The sequence below is a fragment of the Rattus rattus genome, chromosome 8 (assembly GCF_011064425.1).
Source record: "Rattus rattus isolate New Zealand chromosome 8, Rrattus_CSIRO_v1, whole genome shotgun sequence".
Taxonomy (NCBI): domain Eukaryota; kingdom Metazoa; phylum Chordata; class Mammalia; order Rodentia; family Muridae; genus Rattus; species Rattus rattus.
Window position 1 is genome coordinate 18,253,011 of NC_046161.1, and position 19,352 is coordinate 18,272,362.

General features: G+C 52.7%; 2 protein-coding genes and 1 pseudogene across 3 annotated transcripts in view; 2 read left to right on the top strand and 1 right to left on the bottom strand.

Annotated features, from left to right (window-relative positions):
* Window positions 1-298: 298 nt before the first annotated feature.
* On the top strand, window positions 299-11,757 carry Prkcsh (protein kinase C substrate 80K-H). Of its 2 annotated transcripts, none has more exons than XM_032911345.1 (18): window positions 299-475; window positions 780-915; window positions 1,070-1,186; window positions 1,898-1,993; window positions 2,088-2,145; window positions 3,976-4,093; window positions 5,690-5,819; window positions 7,563-7,647; window positions 8,005-8,083; window positions 8,621-8,707; window positions 8,893-9,048; window positions 9,122-9,218; window positions 9,612-9,681; window positions 9,886-9,975; window positions 10,328-10,402; window positions 10,486-10,585; window positions 10,675-10,825; window positions 11,444-11,757. In XM_032911345.1, exons 2-17 carry the CDS (start codon window positions 840-842, stop codon window positions 10,819-10,821), a joined length of 1,581 nt encoding a protein of 526 aa, XP_032767236.1. In that variant the 5' UTR covers window positions 299-475; window positions 780-839; the 3' UTR covers window positions 10,822-10,825; window positions 11,444-11,757. The 2 variants fall into 2 exon arrangements, with proteins under 2 accessions (XP_032767236.1, XP_032767237.1); XM_032911346.1 differs by having other exon boundaries at window positions 8,893-9,027.
* Window positions 11,758-15,188: 3,431 nt separating this feature from the next.
* The window catches only part of Elavl3 (ELAV like RNA binding protein 3), a 34,091-nt gene continuing 29,927 nt past the window's right edge, over window positions 15,189-19,352 (bottom strand). The window contains exon 7 of the mRNA XM_032911349.1: window positions 15,189-16,260. Within this exon, the coding sequence (XP_032767240.1) occupies window positions 15,930-16,260 (331 nt within the window). The 3' untranslated portion in view covers window positions 15,189-15,929. The remainder of the gene's footprint in view (window positions 16,261-19,352) is intronic.
* On the top strand, window positions 17,885-18,069 carry LOC116908451 (annotated as a pseudogene).

The window sequence follows — 19,352 nt, forward strand, 5'->3', positions numbered from 1 at the left end:
AGTTGCTAAGTAACCTCCTCCCCCGCCCACGTTCCCAAGGAAACCGCCCGCGTTACACTCCACAGCTCTCTCTGGCTGACTCGGTTCGGAGGGGCGGTCCCGCAAGGAGGCCCAGCAAAAGAGAGGCGCGATCGTTTCGGTCACGTGACCTCCCCCTCCTGAGAGTTCGCCGGCAGTGGCCAGAAACTCGCCACTTCCAAGATGGAGGCACGTTACGCCGCCATTAAGCGCTACACTTTCAATCGTGCTCTCTCTAAGGCTAGGTCTTCACGTTCCTACTCAAGATGGCCGCCTCAGCTCTGGCACTCGCACTCTTGCCACTCCTAACATGGCGTCCCCGAGTTGCCGTTCGCCAAGCGTGGTGAGCAAAACGGAAGTGACGTACCCTAGAGCGTTCCGTTCTCTTTCTGCTGCAGGAACCGTGGCTGCTGAGCTAACCTGGTGTGGTGGCTATTGACCTTTGCTTCTGCCTCGTGTAGGTGATGAAGTAGAGGTGGGGGGAAGGCATCCTGACTTCTTATAGGCTGCAGCAGGGTGGGTGGTGTGGAGGGATTGTAAATCCTTTGAGCCTTTGGCGGGAGGTGTCCATTTCACCCCTTTACAGAGACCTATGGTTTTGAGTTCACTTTGAGATTCTTCCACTGGTTCGAGGTGGAGAGACGCCCCTGCCCTTGCACTTCCAACTCCGATTGAGCCCTCCTTATCCGGAAGCAGTGGTGAGGTCGGTTTTGGATAAGCTGCCCTCTCCCAGTGATCAGATGCCTCATTCTTTTCTACAGTAAAAGGACATCGCGTATCTTCCTGCCGCAGAACACACTTCCGGTCTCGGCCCGGACGGGATGTTGCTGCTGCTGCTGCTGCTACCCCTCTGTTGGGCAGTAGAAGTTAAGAGACCCCGGGGCGTTTCCCTCAGCAGTGAGTCTTTGTGCATAGCAAAGGTGGTTGGGAGGGGCGTTTCTAGCCTTTTTCCTCCGTTTCCCGTAGCTTTCATTTCTACTGGTGAGTGGGTAGGACAGAGGTGGTATTTATTTCAGAAGATCTGAGCTGAGCCTCTTGTTTTCCTCACCAGACCATCACTTCTATGACGAATCTAAACCTTTCACGTGTTTGGATGGCACAGCCACTATCCCCTTCGATCAGGTGAACGATGATTACTGCGACTGTAAGGATGGTTCTGATGAGCCTGGTGAGCTTTCGCGTTTGTTCTTTGAGCCTGCTAAGAGCAGGTGCCCCCTAAGAACTAGGTCTCATCCTCCCGTTGCTTCCTGCTCAGTGAGTGGAAGCAGGCACAGAAACGAGATCCCTGTTGACTTGGATTAGCTGAGGGGTAGAATTTGTAGGCGCCAGCCCTGGTTTCCATTCCCTGATAAAAGAACAAATGTCAGGTTTATGACCAAGTCAGCCAATGTCATTGCGGGAGCCAGGGATGGCTTCCAGGAGGAGGTGAGGTTTTCTAGTAAGGAAGAGCCAACATAAGATGCTCTCAGCGGCGAGACGCTCTCAGTGGTGAGAGGGAAGCTGAATGGCCTTCTAGGGATTGATGAAGGCAAAGAGGAGTGGACGGGGGTCAGGGGGTGACCAGGCACTTTTGAAGGGCCTTAGGAGAAGCTGGGGGTTACTGGAGGATTCTGTTGCAAGTCCCTGAAGAAACAGTTTCTCGATTGTTCCTTGGTTTATTTTTGTTTGGGAGACACACTCTCCAGTGGTCCAGGCTGGCCTTGTACACAGAGACTCTGAGAATGACCTGGACCACAGATCATCCTGCGTTCACCTCCCAAGTGCTGGGATTACAGACACGCCCCAGAGTCACACCTAGTTTCTGGAGCTCCCCATGAATAGATATGACATGTCTGGCTTAGAGGACACTCGAAAAACTTTCTTTTTTTTTTTCCTACAGGCACAGCTGCTTGTCCCAATGGCAGCTTTCACTGCACCAACACTGGGTATAAGCCTTTGTACATCCTCTCTAGCCGGGTCAATGATGGGGTGTGTGGTAAGTGCGGGTCCTCCTAGGATTTGGGGAAGGAGGCCTGCCCAGCCAGAAGAGGCCCTGCCCGCTCTGATCTCAGCCCTTCCCTCCACTTCAGACTGCTGTGATGGGACGGACGAGTACAACAGTGGCACCGTCTGTGAGAACACCTGCAGGTGGGTGGGGACCCGGGGGGGCCTGGGCCACCCTGCACCTTGGCAGCCTATGCTTGGAAGTAAGGTTGCTTCCTTGCCTGCTTCCTTCTTCCCCTTGCCTTTTAAGATTCATTGTCATTTACTGTGTACGGTGGCACACCTCTCCAGGCCCAGCACTCGAGAGGCAGGTTTATTTTTATGTATGTGTGTGTGAGAGGGAGAGTATATGCCACCCACACGCATGTCTGCGGAGGTCAGAGGAGGCTGCATGATCCCCTGGACCTGGAGTTAGAGGCCAGACTCAGGTCCTCTGGAAGATCAGTGAGTGATACCTCTCCCGCTCCTCCCTTGTTTCTTTAGAGATAGGCTCTCCCTTTGGGTACCCAGTCAGTGCCTCCTTCCTTAACCTCCTGAACGCTAAGATTGTAAGGTTACGCCACTGTGGCGCCTTTTGTGAATCCAGTGGTCATGCCCCTTGGGATCCCCACATTACGGCCTTCCCTCTGCGTATGATAAGGTAGTTGAGATTGTTTAGAAATGGGAGGTGGGGGCGAAGGCTTGTGATCACAGCCCTTGGGGTGGGGAGGCTGGTGAAGATCAGAAGCTCACACGCATCCTTGGCTACATAGTCTGAAGCCTGGCCTCCCAGAGAACCTGTCTCAAAACAAGCGCACAAACGGAAACCCTGCACAAAGAGAGGCAGTACGTGCAGGAAGACGGATGACTTGACTTGTGTTTGTGGCAAAATTGAAGTCGAGCTCTCGTTTTGGTTAACTGTCTCAATACTTGTTCTATTTTTTAGTCTATTTTTTGTGTGTTTGTGTGGGGTGTGTGTAAGTGTAGCACACGTGTACAGATGTGTGTGTGTCAATTCTGGCAGGACATGTTGGGTTTCTTGCTCTTTCCCTCTTTATCCCTTGAGACAGTCTTACACTAATCTTTAAGCTAGGCTAGTTGCCAGCAAATTCTAGCAATCCCCTTGTCTCCAGCCCACCTACGGCTGGGCTGGGGTTCCGTGGCCACCACTCACTTTTTCTGGCGGGTGCTGGGGATTTGAATTCTAGCCCTCGAGCTTACATTCCATGCTTTCTTACCCACTGAGCCATCTCCCCGGGCCCCGGTTTGCTTTTTGAGACAGGGTCTCAAGCTTCTCTTGGGCAGTCTGGAACTTGTAGATGATCCTCTGCCTCTGTCTTTTCAGGGCTGTGTGCTGCCCCATTGGGCTTTATTTTAGTTTTTGAGGCTCATGAAACCCAGACTAGCCTCAGACTTGGCTGGCCGGCCATTATAGCCTTGAATTTCTGTTCTTGCTTGTCCGTGCTGAGTGTTGGAATTACAAGTGTTTGTCACCACACCTCACAGACCTCTGGCTCTTGGTTTTGGTTTTGACTTTTTGTTTTGTTGTGAGACAGGGTCTTACTCTGTGGCCTTGGCTGGCTTGGTATTTACTATATAGACTGGGCTAGCCTCAGACTCACAACGATCAGCCTCCCAAGTACTGGGGTTAAAGATATGTGTCAGCATGACCAACCTTAACCTGTGCATGGGACTTACTCTTCCTCCTCTTGGTCACTTTGGGACCTAACCTCCAAACCTGTTCCTTACCACTTCCTAGATAGTCTTGTAAGCCCAAGGACAGGCAAGCCTTTGCGTGTTCTCTGACTTCTCAGGGATAGAGCTGAGGGCTTTGTGGTCAGAAGAACCTGGAGGGGCAGGCTGAGGAGGGTTCTCTCTCTTCCCTTTCTCAGCATGAGGGGATGGAGCTGGAGCAGGTGACCCAGGTCCCTCAGGAAAGAACGAACCTGCTGGGTCCTGGGTGTCTTTAATGGTACTTGTGTGTGTCAACCCCAGAGAGAAGGGTCGCAAGGAAAAAGAGTCCCTGCAGCAGCTGGCCGAGGTCACCCGAGAAGGGTTCCGTCTCAAGAAGATACTCATTGAGGAGTGGAAGACAGCTCGGGAAGAAAAGCAGGTGAGGGACCAGAGAGACCCGTTGGTACGACTGCCTGGGCCTGGGGTCCTTGAGTGACGGGGTGGGTAAATGCAGACAGAGTGTACACTTGATTCTGGGCTGTGATGACCTTGTGTCTGCTTTAATCCATGGTGAGTGCTTGGCTGGGCATTTCCCAAGTGCGAGCTTTCAGCCTATGAGACACAAGTGCTACCTCCTAGAGACAGAAAGCTCTTTGCATCTCCAGCTCCACTGCCTGTGACCTAGGCTGGCAGTTGTCAGCACCCTAGCTCTGGGGAAAGCTTCATTTCAGTAGAGAGTGCCACGCTGGCTCAGAGTGGTAAACACTTGAGGATTCTGAGGCTTGTGTTTCTCCCTTGCCCACCATGGCCTTGGCTCATCCTTGGTTTAGCAGTAGCAGTGCTTGGGGTGTCCTTCCCAATGTGCGAAGACAGGACTCCCTCTCTGATGGAGAGATTGCAGGTTCTTCTCTCCCACCCCTGTGGTTGGAGAATGTCTCTGAATCGTGGAGGCCCCTGCTAAGTTCAGTGGGCAGTGATTGCCCTTTCAGATTCTGGGGATCTGGGGAAGCTGGGTGGTTAGGTTAGCTCTGTGTAACCTTTATCTTCCCGGGGAGGTGAGAAGGCCCTGGTCCTGATCCCAGGGTGTGGCTCTGGCTGGCCTCAAACTCACAGAGATTCACCTGCCTTTGCCTCTTGAGTTCTGGGATTAAAAGCTTCCACCACCATGCTTACACGTCACTTTCTTTTATTTTTGTGTTAAACATGGAACCCAGGGCTTTGTACAAGCTAGGCAGGCACACTCACAGTCACAACCCCAGCCTGCTAAACAGTGCTCTCCCACTGAGCCACACCCCAGCCTGCACTCCGGAGCTCTAGGGAGGAGCGTCACACCTGTTCTGAACTCCCAGCCCTGTTGCTTCTCAGAACATAAATAGTTACTCAGAGTGTACTGGGTGCCGTGCAGTAGAACCAGACCTGTGCATGCCTCAGAATGCTAGATCGTTAGGGGGTCATGTCCATGTTAGAGAGGGAAGCTCAGGAACCCTGGGTATCAAGAGCTTTCTTGCATGGTTACCCTCACCCATCTTGGAGGCAGGAAATGGAGATCTCCTGGAGGAGGGGCTATCTTAACTACAATCTGTAGGTAATTTAAGTCAGCCATGGAAAGTGTTCCAGGTCGAAAGCAGTGAATGTGTGAAGAACTGAAAATGGGTGGGGGAGGGGTCTGAATGTCGTCCTTGAGTTTTAGGGTGGGAAAGGACAGGGGATGTGTGAGGTGGCTGGGGGTTGGGGGGGGGGGTAAAACACTTGATAGCAGGCCTAGTGACTGGAGTTTGATTCCCAGGACAGGAAAGAATTGACTCCTATGTGCTGTCCTCCAACTGTCACAGTGTCCTTCAAAAAGAAAGTGACTTGTGAAGAAAGTAAAGTTTAAATGATGGGTTGGGATAGGTGGTCCTAGTCTCACGGGGCATCATGGCCTGCATCAAGCTTCTGGGCTCTTCAGAGAGCGTCACCCTGGGATGTGGGTGTTTTGGGAAGAGAGAACAAAGCTGAGGTAGACCTGGCCTCTCGCCTGCCACTTTTTCTGCAGAGTAAGCTTCTTGAGCTTCAGGCTGGAAAGAAGTCTCTGGAAGACCAGGTAGAAACGCTGCGGACAGCGAAAGAGGAAGCAGAGAGGCCAGAGAAGGAGGCCAAGGACCAGCACCGGAAGCTGTGGGAAGGTAAGCTGAGGGCAGCGCTTTGGCCCTGACTGGAAAGGAGGCTCAGGACTGGGGACTCTAAGTCCTGTGGAGTTGTCCCCGACACAGGCCCCGTGTGAGCTAGCCAGGTGCTCTTACATCCCCTTCTACTTCTTGAGGCAGGGTCTTGTGTAGCCCAGGCTGGCCTTCAGTGTACTATCCAGATGAGGAAGACCTGGAACTCCTGACCCTGCAGAATGTTTCTACTTTTTTTGTTTGGTTAGTTGTGTGTTTTCTTAAATTATCATGATGGCTCATCCTTGTGTGCCTAGTTACCTCTGTGTTGATCTTCAGCTGCAGAGAACGTAGGAATCAGTGTTTGTGGCCGTGGATGCAAGGTCCTTTCCTAGAGATTATTTTCCTTTTGTCTGGTGCTGAGGACCTTCCCCTCCAGGGCTCCTAAGCCCAAGTTGAGGGTTTGAGATCCTTGACCTCTCGAGCAATATGTAGCAAATGAATCCTTGCTTGGCCAGCCCCTGCACTCCCACTGCTGTTATCCTCCCTCACTGAGGGATTCTGGGTAGGGGCTCTACCACTCTACTGAGCCTTCAGTTTGCACAGAGGATGGATGCCTGCTTTTTTCTGACCCAGCCTGTCTCTGAGAAGATGCCATACTCCTGAGGTGATTAGAGCTCTCCTGTTGGCTCCCTGCCCCCCCACCTTAACTTTGATTTTGGTTCTGCTGATGTCAGCCAGCACAGTACCTGTCTGTCATCCTAGCTCCTGCGGGGGGAGGGTTAAGGCAAGAGGGTTATAATTACCAGACTAACTTGGCCCACATAGCAAGACTCTATCTGTAACAAAAGAGAGAGAGAGAGCCAGGCCTTGGGGACTCCTGTTCCAGCCCTTCTGTGATGGATTAAGAATTCAGAGTCAGCCAGGTGTATTGGTGCATGTATTTAATCTCAGCACTCAGCTCAGTGAGTTCAAGGCCAGTCTGGTCTACAGAGTGAGTTCCAGGACAGTCAGAGCCACATAGTGAGACCCTATGCAAAACGGAAAAAGAAAAATTCACAGCCAGCCTCTGCTACACCAGCCTGGGGTACACAAGACCCTGAGTCAAGTCAGAAAAGACAGGTAGCTAGGTGAAGGGTGCTCAGAGTCCTGCTAGGGGCAGGCTCCTGCTAGGACCGATTCCTCAGGGCCTTGCAGGCTCTGAGCAGTGAGCAGCTGCACTGGTTCAGATGGCCCTGATGTCCTCTGGCCGCTGTGATTCTGCCAGCTGCACAGAGCCCTCCCAGGTGCCTCGACGGCAGGCAGTGGGCGCATCCGTCTGCTGCCCTGGCTTTCCCAGCCCTGACTCCTCACAACTCCTCACCTCCCAGGCTGTACCCACTCCTCATTTGACATCTGTCTGTCTGTGGGTAGGTGGGATGGGATGGGAAGGTATGTGCCTGCCACAGTGCACATGGAGAAGTCAGGACAACCTGCAGGAGTCAGTGCCTGCCCTCTACCATGTGGGGCTCAGGGACTGAAGTCGGGTTGTCAGGCTTGGCAGCAAGCTTCTGTACCTGCTGAACTATCTCAGTGGCCCCTCACCTGTTGATCCTGTTCCTAAGTCCATCCTCCCCACAGAGGGCACGGACCTTTGTCAAGTCCAGACCTGTGCCCAGCACTCCGGTGTAGGCTGGGTTCACGTAGGGCTCCATGTTTGCTGAGGGCAGATTTTGGAGGTGATAGATCTGGCTCATTGTTGCACATGGTGACAGAGTGCTCCCTCCACAGAGCAGCAGGCTGCTGCCAAGGCCCGGCGGGAACAGGAGCTGGCAGCCAGTGCCTTCCAGGAACTGGACGACAACATGGATGGGCTGTAAGTGTGACTGTACTGCCCACTCGGGTGGGCCGGTCTAACCAACCCGGCCTCAACCTCAGCGTGTAGCCAGGCTGGTCTCAAGTTTACAGAATTCCTGCCTGGTCTCCAGAGCCGATCGTGAGACCTGTCACTGCCAGTCGGCATTGGGTGATTTTGAGGTGTTGACACGGGCAGAGGTGGGTGGATCAGGAAGAGGATTCAGGATACAGGGTCTAGATGTCTTCCAAGGCCACTCCTCCAGCTGTGCCTTAGGTCTCTTCTAAGGGAGTGGCTAGACCCTGCCTCTCTCAGCTGAGCCCCCACTCTCACTTTAGAGGTCCCAGCAGAGTCTCACACTTCCTTGTCTGCCCTCAGGGTCTCACTGGCTGAGTTACAGACTCACCCAGAGCTGGACACAGATGGAGATGGAGGACTGTCGGAGGAGGAGGCCCAGGTACCTAGCCTGTCCTTGTCCGCCATTAGCCTAGAGGGAATGCAGGGTGAGGGGCCAGGGCAGGCCAGCTCTGATGATGAGTTCCTGTTGGACTGAAGTGAGGCTCTTCACGTCAGTGAGAGACCATATGATGCTGGACCAGTAGCAGGGCAGTGCGGAACCTGTTCCCATCCTTGTCCACCCTACTGCCCTTCTACATGGCGCCTCAAAGTGGGAGTCTCACACACGTCCCTAGGCTCTAGCTCTGTCTTCCCTGTCTGCCTGCCATCCTAGCTCTGCCCCTCTCTCCGTCCCTGCCCCTCCTGACCTTGCCTTAGGGTATGGGGCACTCTTGCACAGTGTCTCTGTGTGCCTGTATCTTGTCCTGATGTCCCCTCACTTCCCAATCCCTGGTTCCTCCTTTCTTCAGGGCAGTTCTCCCCTTCCTGGTCAGAGTACCAGGCCCCTCTACTGTGGCCTGGTCCTTCCTTGTGAGTGCCTGGGGCAGGGTGTATGGGTGTGGAGGCCCTGACCCTGACCCCACCCCAACTCATACAGGCTCTTCTCAGTGGAGACACACAGACTGACACTACCTCCTTCTATGACCGTGTCTGGGCTGCCATCAGGGACAAGTACCGCTCTGAGGTCTGTGGGGAGAGGAGGGGAAGTGGTCCTGCCGCCACCCCTCATAAAAACACCACCTCCTATGCTGCCACCCAGTCCCCTGTGGAAGTCACCTGTTCCAGATGTATGAGCCAGGGTCCCTAGCCTTGAGATAAGCTTGCTTCCCGAGCCCTCAGCATTGGTCTTCACACTTCTGGGTCTGCCAGGTCCCACCTACTGACGTACCTGTTCCTGAGGTCACCGAACCCAAAGAAGAAAAGCTGCCAGTGTTGCCACCCACAGAAGAAGAGGAAGAGGAGGAGGAGGAGCCAGAGGAAGAAGAGGAAGAGGAGGAGGAGGAGGTGCAGGGGGAGCAGCCCAAGGTGTGTGTTGGGAGAATGATGGGCAGACGGCTAAGTGGGGCTGCCTGCTGACTGGGCCTTGCCCCCTCCCTAGGAGGTCCCGCCCCCACAGCAGCCCCTACAGCCTCCCAGTCCTGCTGAGGATGAGAAGATGCCACCCTATGATGAGGAGACACAGGCTATCATCGATGGTGAGTGAGGATCTGGATGGGAGGGATCCAGCCTCCCATCGGCATGAGCCCACCGAACATGAGCAGGTCTGTCTGCACGGAAGGTGCGCTCCCTTCCCTGCAATCCCCGCTTGCTGTGGATGCTGCTCCCGTGCCTGAGAGGCCTCCTTCCTCATGGGCTGCACTTGTTTGTAGCACCCATAACACACCAGGGCTCAGCCAGGCCCCAGGAGCCCTAGCTGTGTACTCTAGAGACACAAACAGCAGAGGGGGCTCACTCTGCAGCTGGCCAGGCCTAGAGGGCCTGCCTTGTTGGGGACAGACCCAGAGTGTAAGAGGCAGCTGTCCCATTCTCTGTGGGGTCCCGTTCTCTTCGCGTGAAACTGGGGCCCACTCTGATCTCTTTTCCCTCAGCCGCACAAGAGGCCCGGAACAAGTTTGAGGAGGTCGAACGGTCCTTGAAAGAGATGGAGGAGTCCATCAGGTATGGGTGCCACCGATGTCTCTCCTGCCCAGTCATAGTCTACCACCAACTCCTTGGAGGAGGTGCCAGCCTGGTCCCTGCAGGGCCTGAAGTTCAACCTTATTTACCCACCATGCAGTTGGGCCCTCCCTCCCTTTGCCTGGGTCCTTCTGTGTTGGGCTCTCATGGCCTCCCCACCTTCACCACTTTGACCTGCTTTTCCAGGAGTTTGGAACAAGAGATCTCCTTTGATTTCGGTCCCTCTGGAGAGTTTGCATACCTCTACAGCCAATGCTACGAGCTCACCACCAATGAGTACGTCCTGGCACTGGAGGGGTGGGGGTGGGATCAGGGAGGAAAGTGCGGGGGTGGACACTGGACAGACAAGAACCCATGGCTTCTATCTGTGCCCTGTCACTGAAGGGCAGAGGCAGGAGGGCTCCATCCCCAGCTCCTCTTTAAACTGGGCACAGTGGTGCACACCTGAGGTGGGTGCAGGGAGGGCGCTAAGTTCAAGGCCAATCTCAGATACTTGAGCATATTTGAGGTTAGCCTAGGCTACATGAAACCCTGTCTCAAAAGGGGACAAAGGCAGAGTGCAAGGCATTAAAGTGCCCGTGAGCCTGGATATTAAGGAGGCTCTCGCCCTTCTCCTCCCTGCCCTTAGGTATGTCTACCGGCTTTGCCCCTTCAAACTCGTCTCCCAGAAACCCAAACATGGGGGCTCCCCGACCAGTCTGGGGTGAGTGGCTTGAGATTTGCTACCCTTCTCCTGCCCCCAACCACCTGCTGGCCAGCACTCAGCACTCCTGTTCTCTCCCGTAGTACATGGGGCTCCTGGGCTGGCCCAGATGACGACAAGTTCAGCGCAATGAAGTACGAGCAGGGCACAGGCTGCTGGCAGGGCCCCAACCGCTCCACCACAGTGAGTGCCGACCCGGGCCCCCCGGGGCTGTGGGGACCCAGGCCTGAGCAGCTCAGTCCAGCATGCCTCCTGCTCTGCTCCAACCCCAGGTACGCCTCCTGTGTGGCAAGGAGACTGTGGTGACCAGTACCACAGAGCCCAGTCGCTGCGAGTACCTCATGGAGCTGATGACACCAGCAGCCTGCCCAGAGCCGCCTCCAGAAGCACCCACTGATGGAGACCATGATGAACTGTAGCCGGGTAAGGAGGCGAGGCCTCTGCTGCTGCAGTGTCTAAATGCTGCTGCATTCCTGACCAGTGCCCTGTAGGCAGGGTCTCACTTGTAGTCTCTGGTTCTTGCCATGTAGACCAGGCTGACCTCAAACTCCCAGAGACCCACCTGCCTCTGCCTCCCATGAGCTAGGATAAAAGGCGTATGCCTGATGTGTCTCCATTACCTACCAATCATCTTGGCCAGCTCTCGCCTGCCTGCCTGCCTGCCTGCCCCCCTGCCTGCCTGCCGTCCTCCGGCCTCCCCGCCCCAACCCTCCCTCCCCCCCCCCTCCCCCCCTCCCCCCCCCCCTCCCTCCCTCCCCTCCCTTCCTCCCTCCCTCCCTCCCTCCCTCCTTCCTTCCTCCCCTTCCTTCCTTCCTAGACCAGGCTGGCCTCCCAAATGCTTCTTAAAACAGTTTTGTTACGTAGTCCAGGCTTGCTGTGAGCGGCTACACCACCATGCCCAGGGTTCCTGGTGCTGAAGACTGAACCCAGGGCTGTTTGTCTGCTGAGCTCCGCTGTTCTCCAGTGCTGGGGCAGACTCTGGGGCTTCCTGCGTGCTCTTGCAGTCACTGCATCCCAGCCCCCATCTGTCTTCTTTCCTAGAACCTCAAGGCCTACAGATAGTCTACCGATCCCATAGTCTGCGGACCAGTGCCTGCCCACCCCGGGGTCCCTGGCCATTCTCCAGGCAGCAGGAACCCGAGGGGCTCTAAGGCCCACTTCTGGCCCAGGCTAGCCAAGCCATGTTCCTGAGGCCCCAGCGGCCTCCAGAGATGGATAATGAGCTCACCTACCTTGGATTCCTGAGAGGAGTTAATCCCTGCACCCCACCTCACCCCTGTCTCCCTAGCTGGTGGGAGATGGATGTATGACTTGACCTGTGACCTCAGAACAATAAATGTGACTTGTCCACACTGTGTGGCTGTTTTTAATTTTATTTTTTCTGTTGGTTTCACTATGTAGTCTGGACTAGCCTCAGATTGACTCCTGCCCCAGTCTCCCAAGGCATGAGCCTGTAAGTAAGCCAGGCTAGGTCTGCCCTTATCTGGGGGTGAGAACTGGACAAGTGAGCAGACAGTAGAGGACTGTGGTGGTAACTGCTATCAGCCTGACAGGATCTACAGTTGCCTCAGAGACAAGGCTCTGGCTGTAGTTGTGGGGATGAAGCTGAGGTCAGGCTTGGTGTAAGCACCCTAACCCCCTAGCTATCTCTGCTTACTGACTACAGATGGAGTGTGGGCAGCAGCCTCAGGCTCCTGCCAGAAGGACGGGCCCTTGAACAGCATCAGGCCCACATCTGTTCCCTCACATCTGCAAAATTAACACTTGGGAAGCAGCCATGTTCAGATCCTGCTAGATCACACAGCCCAGCTGACAGTGAGGATGCCTAACACCTATTGATGGGTAGATAGTAGGCTTCTGACTTCCCAGGCCAAGTGGAGGCTATTATTAGAGACCACGCCTCCTTCCCCAGTGTCCCAACATGCAGACCCACCAATCCACCCACAGTGGCACACAGAGCTCCTGAGACTTAAGATTCTGAACTTTTTATTTTCTGGCATGAAAAGTACAAACAGTTAAAGAATCCCATGTAAAAGTCAGTTACCGCGGCCAGGCCTGGGGCTCGGTAAGAAATGTCTAACGCAACTTGAAGTGTTCTTGGGTTCGGGTTGAGGTTTGGTTTTTGTTTTATGATTTTTTTCTACAGTTCTTTATATCACCTCCAACATAGACTCTGTCATGGTTTGAAACTTTCCCAATAAACAGGATGAAGGAAGGGTTGGGGGGGCTGAGCCCTCTTCCCACTGGCCCTACCCCCTAGCCCCCCGGGACTTTGGAAGACCCAAGGGCCCCTCTCCCTGGGAGCCCCTGGCCTGGCCCTCTTGGGGGACTGGCCTCCAGGGAGGGGGCCTGTCTGGGCTAAGCTTTGTGTCCTAGAAAAAAAGTCCCCTCCTTCCAGTCTTGGAGGCAGCAGGGACCTAGGCCTTGGTGGGAGGGGGTGGGGGGAGGTGCCCCCTCTTCAGAGCTCATCCTCCCCCCAGGGTGGGGGACAAACCCAGCCCTTATTGCTCGGATGCCTCCAGCATGTGTGGAGGGCAGGGGAGACCTCAGAAACAGCAGGGAAAGAAGGGGTTGAACCCTCCTGGAGGCGGGGGAGTCCCTGTCCTGCTGGGAGGGAGTGGGGAGGGTAAGGGCAGACTTAGAAACCACCAGAATAAATAGGTTCGGTGTATCGAGAGCAAGCTAGAATTCACCAGCTAAATAGACAGAAAAACTTCTCAAGACAATAGCAAAACAATCCCGTTGAGAGCCCCGGGCACCGCCAGCTGTGGGGACCCCACCCCTTGGAGCCCACGGCACCCCCGGGGGGCACTCAGCTACCATTACTGTTATTAATAATTATTACTTTAATGACTCCACTTCCCCTTGTATAAATAAATTAGGCATAACCACATCTCAGCAAAACTGAAAGAAAAGGAACAGCTCCCTTCAACTTGCAAACTCATGAAAGAACAGAAATATACACAAAGGTCTTTACAGGCCAACAAGGATAATAAATAGTTAACATAGCAATAAGTTAAAACTACATGAAGCTAAATTCAGCAAAAAAGTACAAGAAAGTTAACTGGTGACAGTTTATCTTTTTTTTTCCTTTTTTTTTTTTTAATCGTCTTTGTGTGTGGTTTTTTTTTTTTTTCTTTCCTTTTGCTATATTTCATTTTCTGTTTGAGTTTTCTTTCCTTCCTTCTTTTTTTTTTCATTTTTTATTTTTTGGTCTTTTTTTAATTTTTTTTTTCTTTTTGTTCCTTGCAGCAGAAACTCCACAGACGGTTAAGAACAACACGGAGGGGTGGGGAGAGAGAGTCGGACGCTCAAATGGGGCCGTGGCCAGACACCAAACGCAGAGGACACCGGAAGAAAGCAACTAGAACCTAGAGTGTAGAGTGGGGGGCGGGGGGAGGGCTTCACGATTCTTGGTTGTGACTGGGCCCACTGAGGGGTGGGTTGAAGGTTTGGGGCTCCCAGGGCTCCAGCCTGTGGCTTCTGTTGGAACTTGCATAAAAGAATGAAAAGTCAGGGTGTGTGTGGGGTATGGCTGCAAAGTCCATTCAGAAGCCAGGGCTGGGGCTCACAAAGGCTGCATCCATGCTTCCCCCACAATCCGGAAAAGACAAAAAACCCAACAATCAAAAGAGGGCGACAAGTAGAAGGGATGGAGGAACACCTTGGGCCCATCCACCCCTGGGTCTGGTGGAGTGTGCTGGGTGCTTGCTTTCGGGTAGGGAGCACTCTGGCCCTACTTGAGGGAGGAGACTGCAGACCTCCCCCCTGGACCCAGGGAGGCTGAGCCCCAGGGACAGGGGTGGTCCTTTGGCCTCAGTGTTGTGGGGAGTGAGAGCCCCCTCCAGCCCACGGTGGTGCCAAAGTAGAACGAGGTATTGTGTGTTTGGATGCATGGACGCCATGTGTGTACACCTGTGTGTTGGGCAGCAGGGAGGCCCCTGGTGGACTAAGGAGTCTGTGCAGAGAACCCAGGTCTGGGGCTTGTTGGGGGCCCAGGGAGAAGTGGCTGGACCAGCCTGGCTGGAGGAAATAACTGGGTCAGGGTCTTAAGTAGGAACACCTTGTCTGGGCCTGTAGGATGCTGTGGATATGGGCGTGTGTCCCTGGGTGTTGTATGTTTCTAGGTGACCTATTTGGTTTTGCATTTTGAGACAGGGTCTTATGTAGCCCAGGCTGACCTTAAACTCACTATGTAGCCAAAGCTAGTCTTGACCTGCTCTGACTCTACCTTTTGAGCACTAGAATGAATGAGGTCTGTGTGCCACACCAGGTTTATGCAGTTCTGGGGACGAACCCAGGCTTCATGAAAGCTATACAAGTGCTCTACCAACTGAGCTATATCCCCAGCTCTCAGTGGGAACTGGTGTCCAGATTCGTGCATCCAAATGGATCTGTCACAGTGGATTTCACACATCACATGGTTTTGCGGACAAGCAGCCAATGTCTGTTTCAATGTTTATGCAGCGCCAATGTTCTGCCCGTGTGTCTCTGTCCTCTGGTGTGGATTTGGTCAACCTTCCTGAATGTATCCTGAAATGTCTCTGTACCTATGTGTTGTGTATCTGTGTTCCCAAGGTCCATGTGTATGTCCTTCCTGTTTGTGGCCATGTTTGCTTATGTATGTATGTGTGTGTGTGTGCGAGCACATATATGCATGCTTGTGTGTGTGTGTGTGTGTGTGTGTGTGTGTGTGTGTGTGTGTGTGCATGCCGGCCCAATGGACTCTCAGCCTCAGCCCTGCTCCCTGCACCCCTGCCCCAGTAGTTGGTAAACATAACTTGCCAAAATAGTTTCTTTTTTTTTTTTTTTTTTTCTTTTTTTGTGATTTTTTTTCAAGTTCAAGAATCCCCAGTAAAAATTCTCCACGAGGTCTTTTTCCCTTTTTACAAAAATAGAGTTTTTCTTCCCCTCCCACCCCACCCCACCCTTTTTTTCCTGCTTCCTGCTCTGCCCCAACCCTGCTCCCTGTTCTCTGCCCAGGGACTAGGGCGGGGATGGGGATGCCCACACCCCTCTTTCATGTTTTGTTTTTTTTTTTGTTTTTTTGTTTTTTGTTTTTGCTGTTTTGGGGATTTTTAAACCTGTTCCCTCCCCTTTCTCTTGGTATAGGACAGGCCTGGGCAAGGGAGGCCTGAGTAGGGCACCATTGTGTCCCCTAAGCCATCCCGTGCAGGGTGGTGAGGGTGAGGTGGGATGGGGGTCTCCTCTCTGCTTTCTTCTTTTTGTTTTTAGCCGAAAAAAGAAACAAAAGCCATCACCATGAACCAAACCAAGACGAGAGAGTGAACAAGCCCCAGCCTGGGGTGGGGAAAGCAAGGAGAACAGGGTGGGGACACCCTTCCCTCATTCCCTGCAGACCCTCCCCGTCCGGATGCTCACCCTGTGGTGTGTTTGCAGGTGTGTGGTCTGCCTGCTCTTGGTTTGTTCTCTCTCTCTCTCTCTCTCTCTCTCTCTCTCTCTCTCTCTCTCTCTCTCTCTCTCTCTCTCTCTCTCTCTGCTGCCCGGGGAGGGAGGGCGGTAATGCTCAGGCCTTGTGCTGCTTGCTGGTCTTGAAGGACACCTGCAGCACACGCTCGCCCAGGCGATAGCCATTGAGGCTGGCGATGGCCATGGCGGCCTCGTCGTAGTTGGTCATGGTGACGAAGCCGAAACCCTTGCACTTGTTGGTGGTGAAATCGCGGATGACCTTGACATTGGTGACCGCCCCAAAGGGTCCGAAAAGCTGCCACAGCACACTCTCATCCGCTTCTGGGGACAGGTTGTACACGAAGATGCACCAGCCAGCGCCTGCAGCGCCTCCAGACAAGCCAACGCCTGCCAGGCCGCTCATGCCATCGATGGCGATTGGGGAGAACCTGGCGATGAGCGACAGGGGACTACTTTGGGGGTCACGCGGGCTCTGCCCTGATCCCCAGCATGCCTCCGACTCCCCCACGGGGAGAACCCCATACCGTGTGTGCTATGTAGATAAGACCCTTGTACGTCTTAACCTGGTGGTGACCCCGTTTCCTGTCTTTCACCCCACTGAGACACCGGCCCCTGACCTCCAAAGCTTTGCAGATATTGCCCTTGACCCTAAGTGCCATGTTTATCCTGATCTCATGACCTTTAACTCTCCCCTAGGGACACCTTCTCACTAGGTGTTTCGGTACAGCTCAGTTGGCTATATGTATACATACATGGGCTGCTGCTTGCCATGTAGCCATGGGTGGCTTCTTCCTTTTGTGTTTTCTTCCTTCCTGCCTGCTGATCTTGAACTTGTGCTTCTCCTGCCAATACTTCTCAAAAGCTGGCACTGCACACCTGGCCTAAGCCACTGCACACCTGGCCTAAGTCACCACACACCTGGCCTGAGCCACTGCACACCTGGCCTAAGCCACCTTTCACCTGGCCTAAGACACTGCACACCTGGCCTGAGCCACTGCACACCTGGCCTGAGCCACCTTTCACCTGGCCTAAGACACCGCACACCTGGCTCATACAGTGTTGAAATGAAACCTAAAGCTTTGTGCATACCAGGCAAACGCTCTTCTGACCAAGCTACATCCCCAGTTCCACCTTTGTAAAACCAACGGTGTGGTGTGGTGTAGTGTGGTGTGTGTGTGTGTGTGTGTGTGTGTGTGTGTGTGTGTGTGTGTGTGTGAGAGAGAGAGAGAGAGAGAGAGAGAGAGAGAGAGAGAGAGAGAGAGAGAGAGAGAGAGAGAGAGAAGACACGAGAGAAACTGAATCTGTACCCAATGCTGGCCTCAAACCAGACTGCAGTTCTTGCCATAGCCTCCATGGTGTGGTCCTAGGGAAGGAACCTAGCATATACTAGCCCTGCCTGACAACTGACTCCATTTTGACTTACCCTACATGAGTGGAAACTGGCCCTACAGAAGCTGAGCCCAGTTAGTGGTTCCAGCCCCCGCCTCTGATGCTAGAAAATGGCCTCCCTCCTCATCTGTGTGCCTTTCTGGTCTTTTCTGTCTGAAACATAAACAGCAGTCCCTCCTGACTCGAAGTCTCTCTTCCTCCAGTTTCAATTACCCATGTCTGCCTATGGTTTGAAAATACTAAATGGGAATTTCCAGAAACAAACAGTTCACAAATTGGTTTTGTTTGCTTGTTTAAGCTTTTTCAAAATTATATTTTGGATTTATTTGTTTATTTTGGTTGTTCCAGACAATGCTGCTTTGTAGCTCTGCCTGCCCTGGAACTATATATAGACCAGGCTGGCCTTGTACTCAGAGATCCTCCCTAGTACTGAGCCTGAAGGTGGGTGGGATGCCCAGTTTGTGCTTATTTTGTTTTTATGTGCGATTGCCTGCATGTATTTATTTGAAATGCATGCTTATTTGGAACTAGAGTTGTTACAGATGGCTGTGAGTCACCAGGTAGCTTTGGGGAACTGAACCTGGATCCTCTGCAAGAGCAGCCAGTGCTAACCTCTGAGTCATTTCTCCAGCCCATGTTTTGGCTTTTTTGAAACTGGGTCTCAGCTTTGTGCAGTGGCAGTATTGTAACCAATGAGGTTTATCTAAAGCGCGATTATTGCTAATTTAAACTGGGTCTCACCATGTAGCCCAGGCTAGCCTCTAATTTGTAATCTTCCTGAATCTGCCTTTTGAGTTATAAAGATCAGAAGATATAGTCATTAGAAATTTTAATATAGTTTTATTGTTTTTATTATATTTTTATTATTATTATTATTTGTGTGTGTGTGTGTGTCTGTCTGGTGGGAAGGGAGTACACACGCCATGACACATGTGGAGGTCAGAGATCGAGTCTGTAGAGTTGGTTCTCTCCTTCTACCTTTATGTGGCTTCTGGGGATTGACCTCGGGTGGTCAGGCTTGTGTGGCAAGTCCTTTACGCTCTTGGCCATCTTGCTGGTCCCCCTTTGTAAGTTTAAAGTTGCAAATTGAATGTGGCTGAGGTTTATAACTCCAGCTCCTGGAAAGCTGAGTCACAGAGCAAACCCTTATCTCAAAACAAACTTTGACCCTTGATCTGTCTCCTGGGTTTTACACGGGTACTGGAGATCTGAACCCAAGTCCTTACGCTGTGTTACATCGAGCCATCTCCCCAGCCCCAACTGTCCCATCCCTGCCTCTACTTCACAGAAAGCCAGACATGGTGATGGATGGCTCTGTGTGTCATTCCGCACTTGGCAGGCAGAGATAGGAGGGTGAGGAGTTCAATGCCCTCTTCATCCATACCTCAAGTTTGAAGTCAGCCTGGGATATGTGAGAACTTGTATTAAAATAAACCTCAAAACAGAGGAGGAGGAAGAGGAGGAGGAAGCAGTAGCAAAAGGCCTTATGTGGTAGCACATCTAGCATTCAGGAGGCAGAGACGGGGATTTCTGTGAGTTCAAGTCCAGCCAGAACTACATAGTAATACTCTGTCTAGAAAAAAGGAAGGGGGTAGGAGAGGAGGTGGAAGAAAAGTAAAGAGGGTAATTCAGGAGAATCAAAGAAAAGACTGTGCTGTTTTGAGCAGCTGATGGAGTGTCACGTTGTTTGCAGTGTATTCAAGCAGTATACGCTACCTTCCCATTAGCACTTAGCTATTTGACTGTCAGACTGTCTAAACTCATGGGCTCTATGTGAAGGGACCCTTATTTTAATTAGTTAATGGTTAACATTGGTGATTTAGAGATGCCTACAAGAAACTGGTCAAATGTTTCTTTAAGGAAAAAGGTGAAAGTTCTCCATTTATAGAAAATAGATCATATGCTGAGGTCACTAACATCTAAAAAAAAGGACAAATCTATCTGTGAAGTCATGAAGAAGAAGCTGGTCTGATGGTACAGGCTCGTCATTGGGAGGCAGAGGCAGGAGAATCACAAGCTCAAAATAAAAAGTAAGAAGATAAGCTGAGCATACCTGCAACCTCACATTCAGGAGGGAGGGCAGAGGGAGCAGGGCGTTCAAGGACATGCTCAGTCGGGGCTGCTGACCTGC

What these genes read in the sequence shown, in the direction of transcription:
- Prkcsh (XM_032911345.1), top strand. Translation starts at nt 840, where the DNA reads ATGTTGCTGCTGCTGCTGCTGCTACCCCTCTGTTGGGCAGTAGAAGTT. An exon ending in GGGACAAGTACCGCTCTGAG is followed by an intron (nt 8,708 to 8,892) that starts GTCTGTGGGGAG and finishes TGGGTCTGCCAG; the next exon opens with GTCCCACCTACTGACGTACC. An exon ending in GGCTCCCCGACCAGTCTGGG is followed by an intron (nt 10,403 to 10,485) that starts GTGAGTGGCTTG and finishes TCTCTCCCGTAG; the next exon opens with TACATGGGGCTCCTGGGCTG.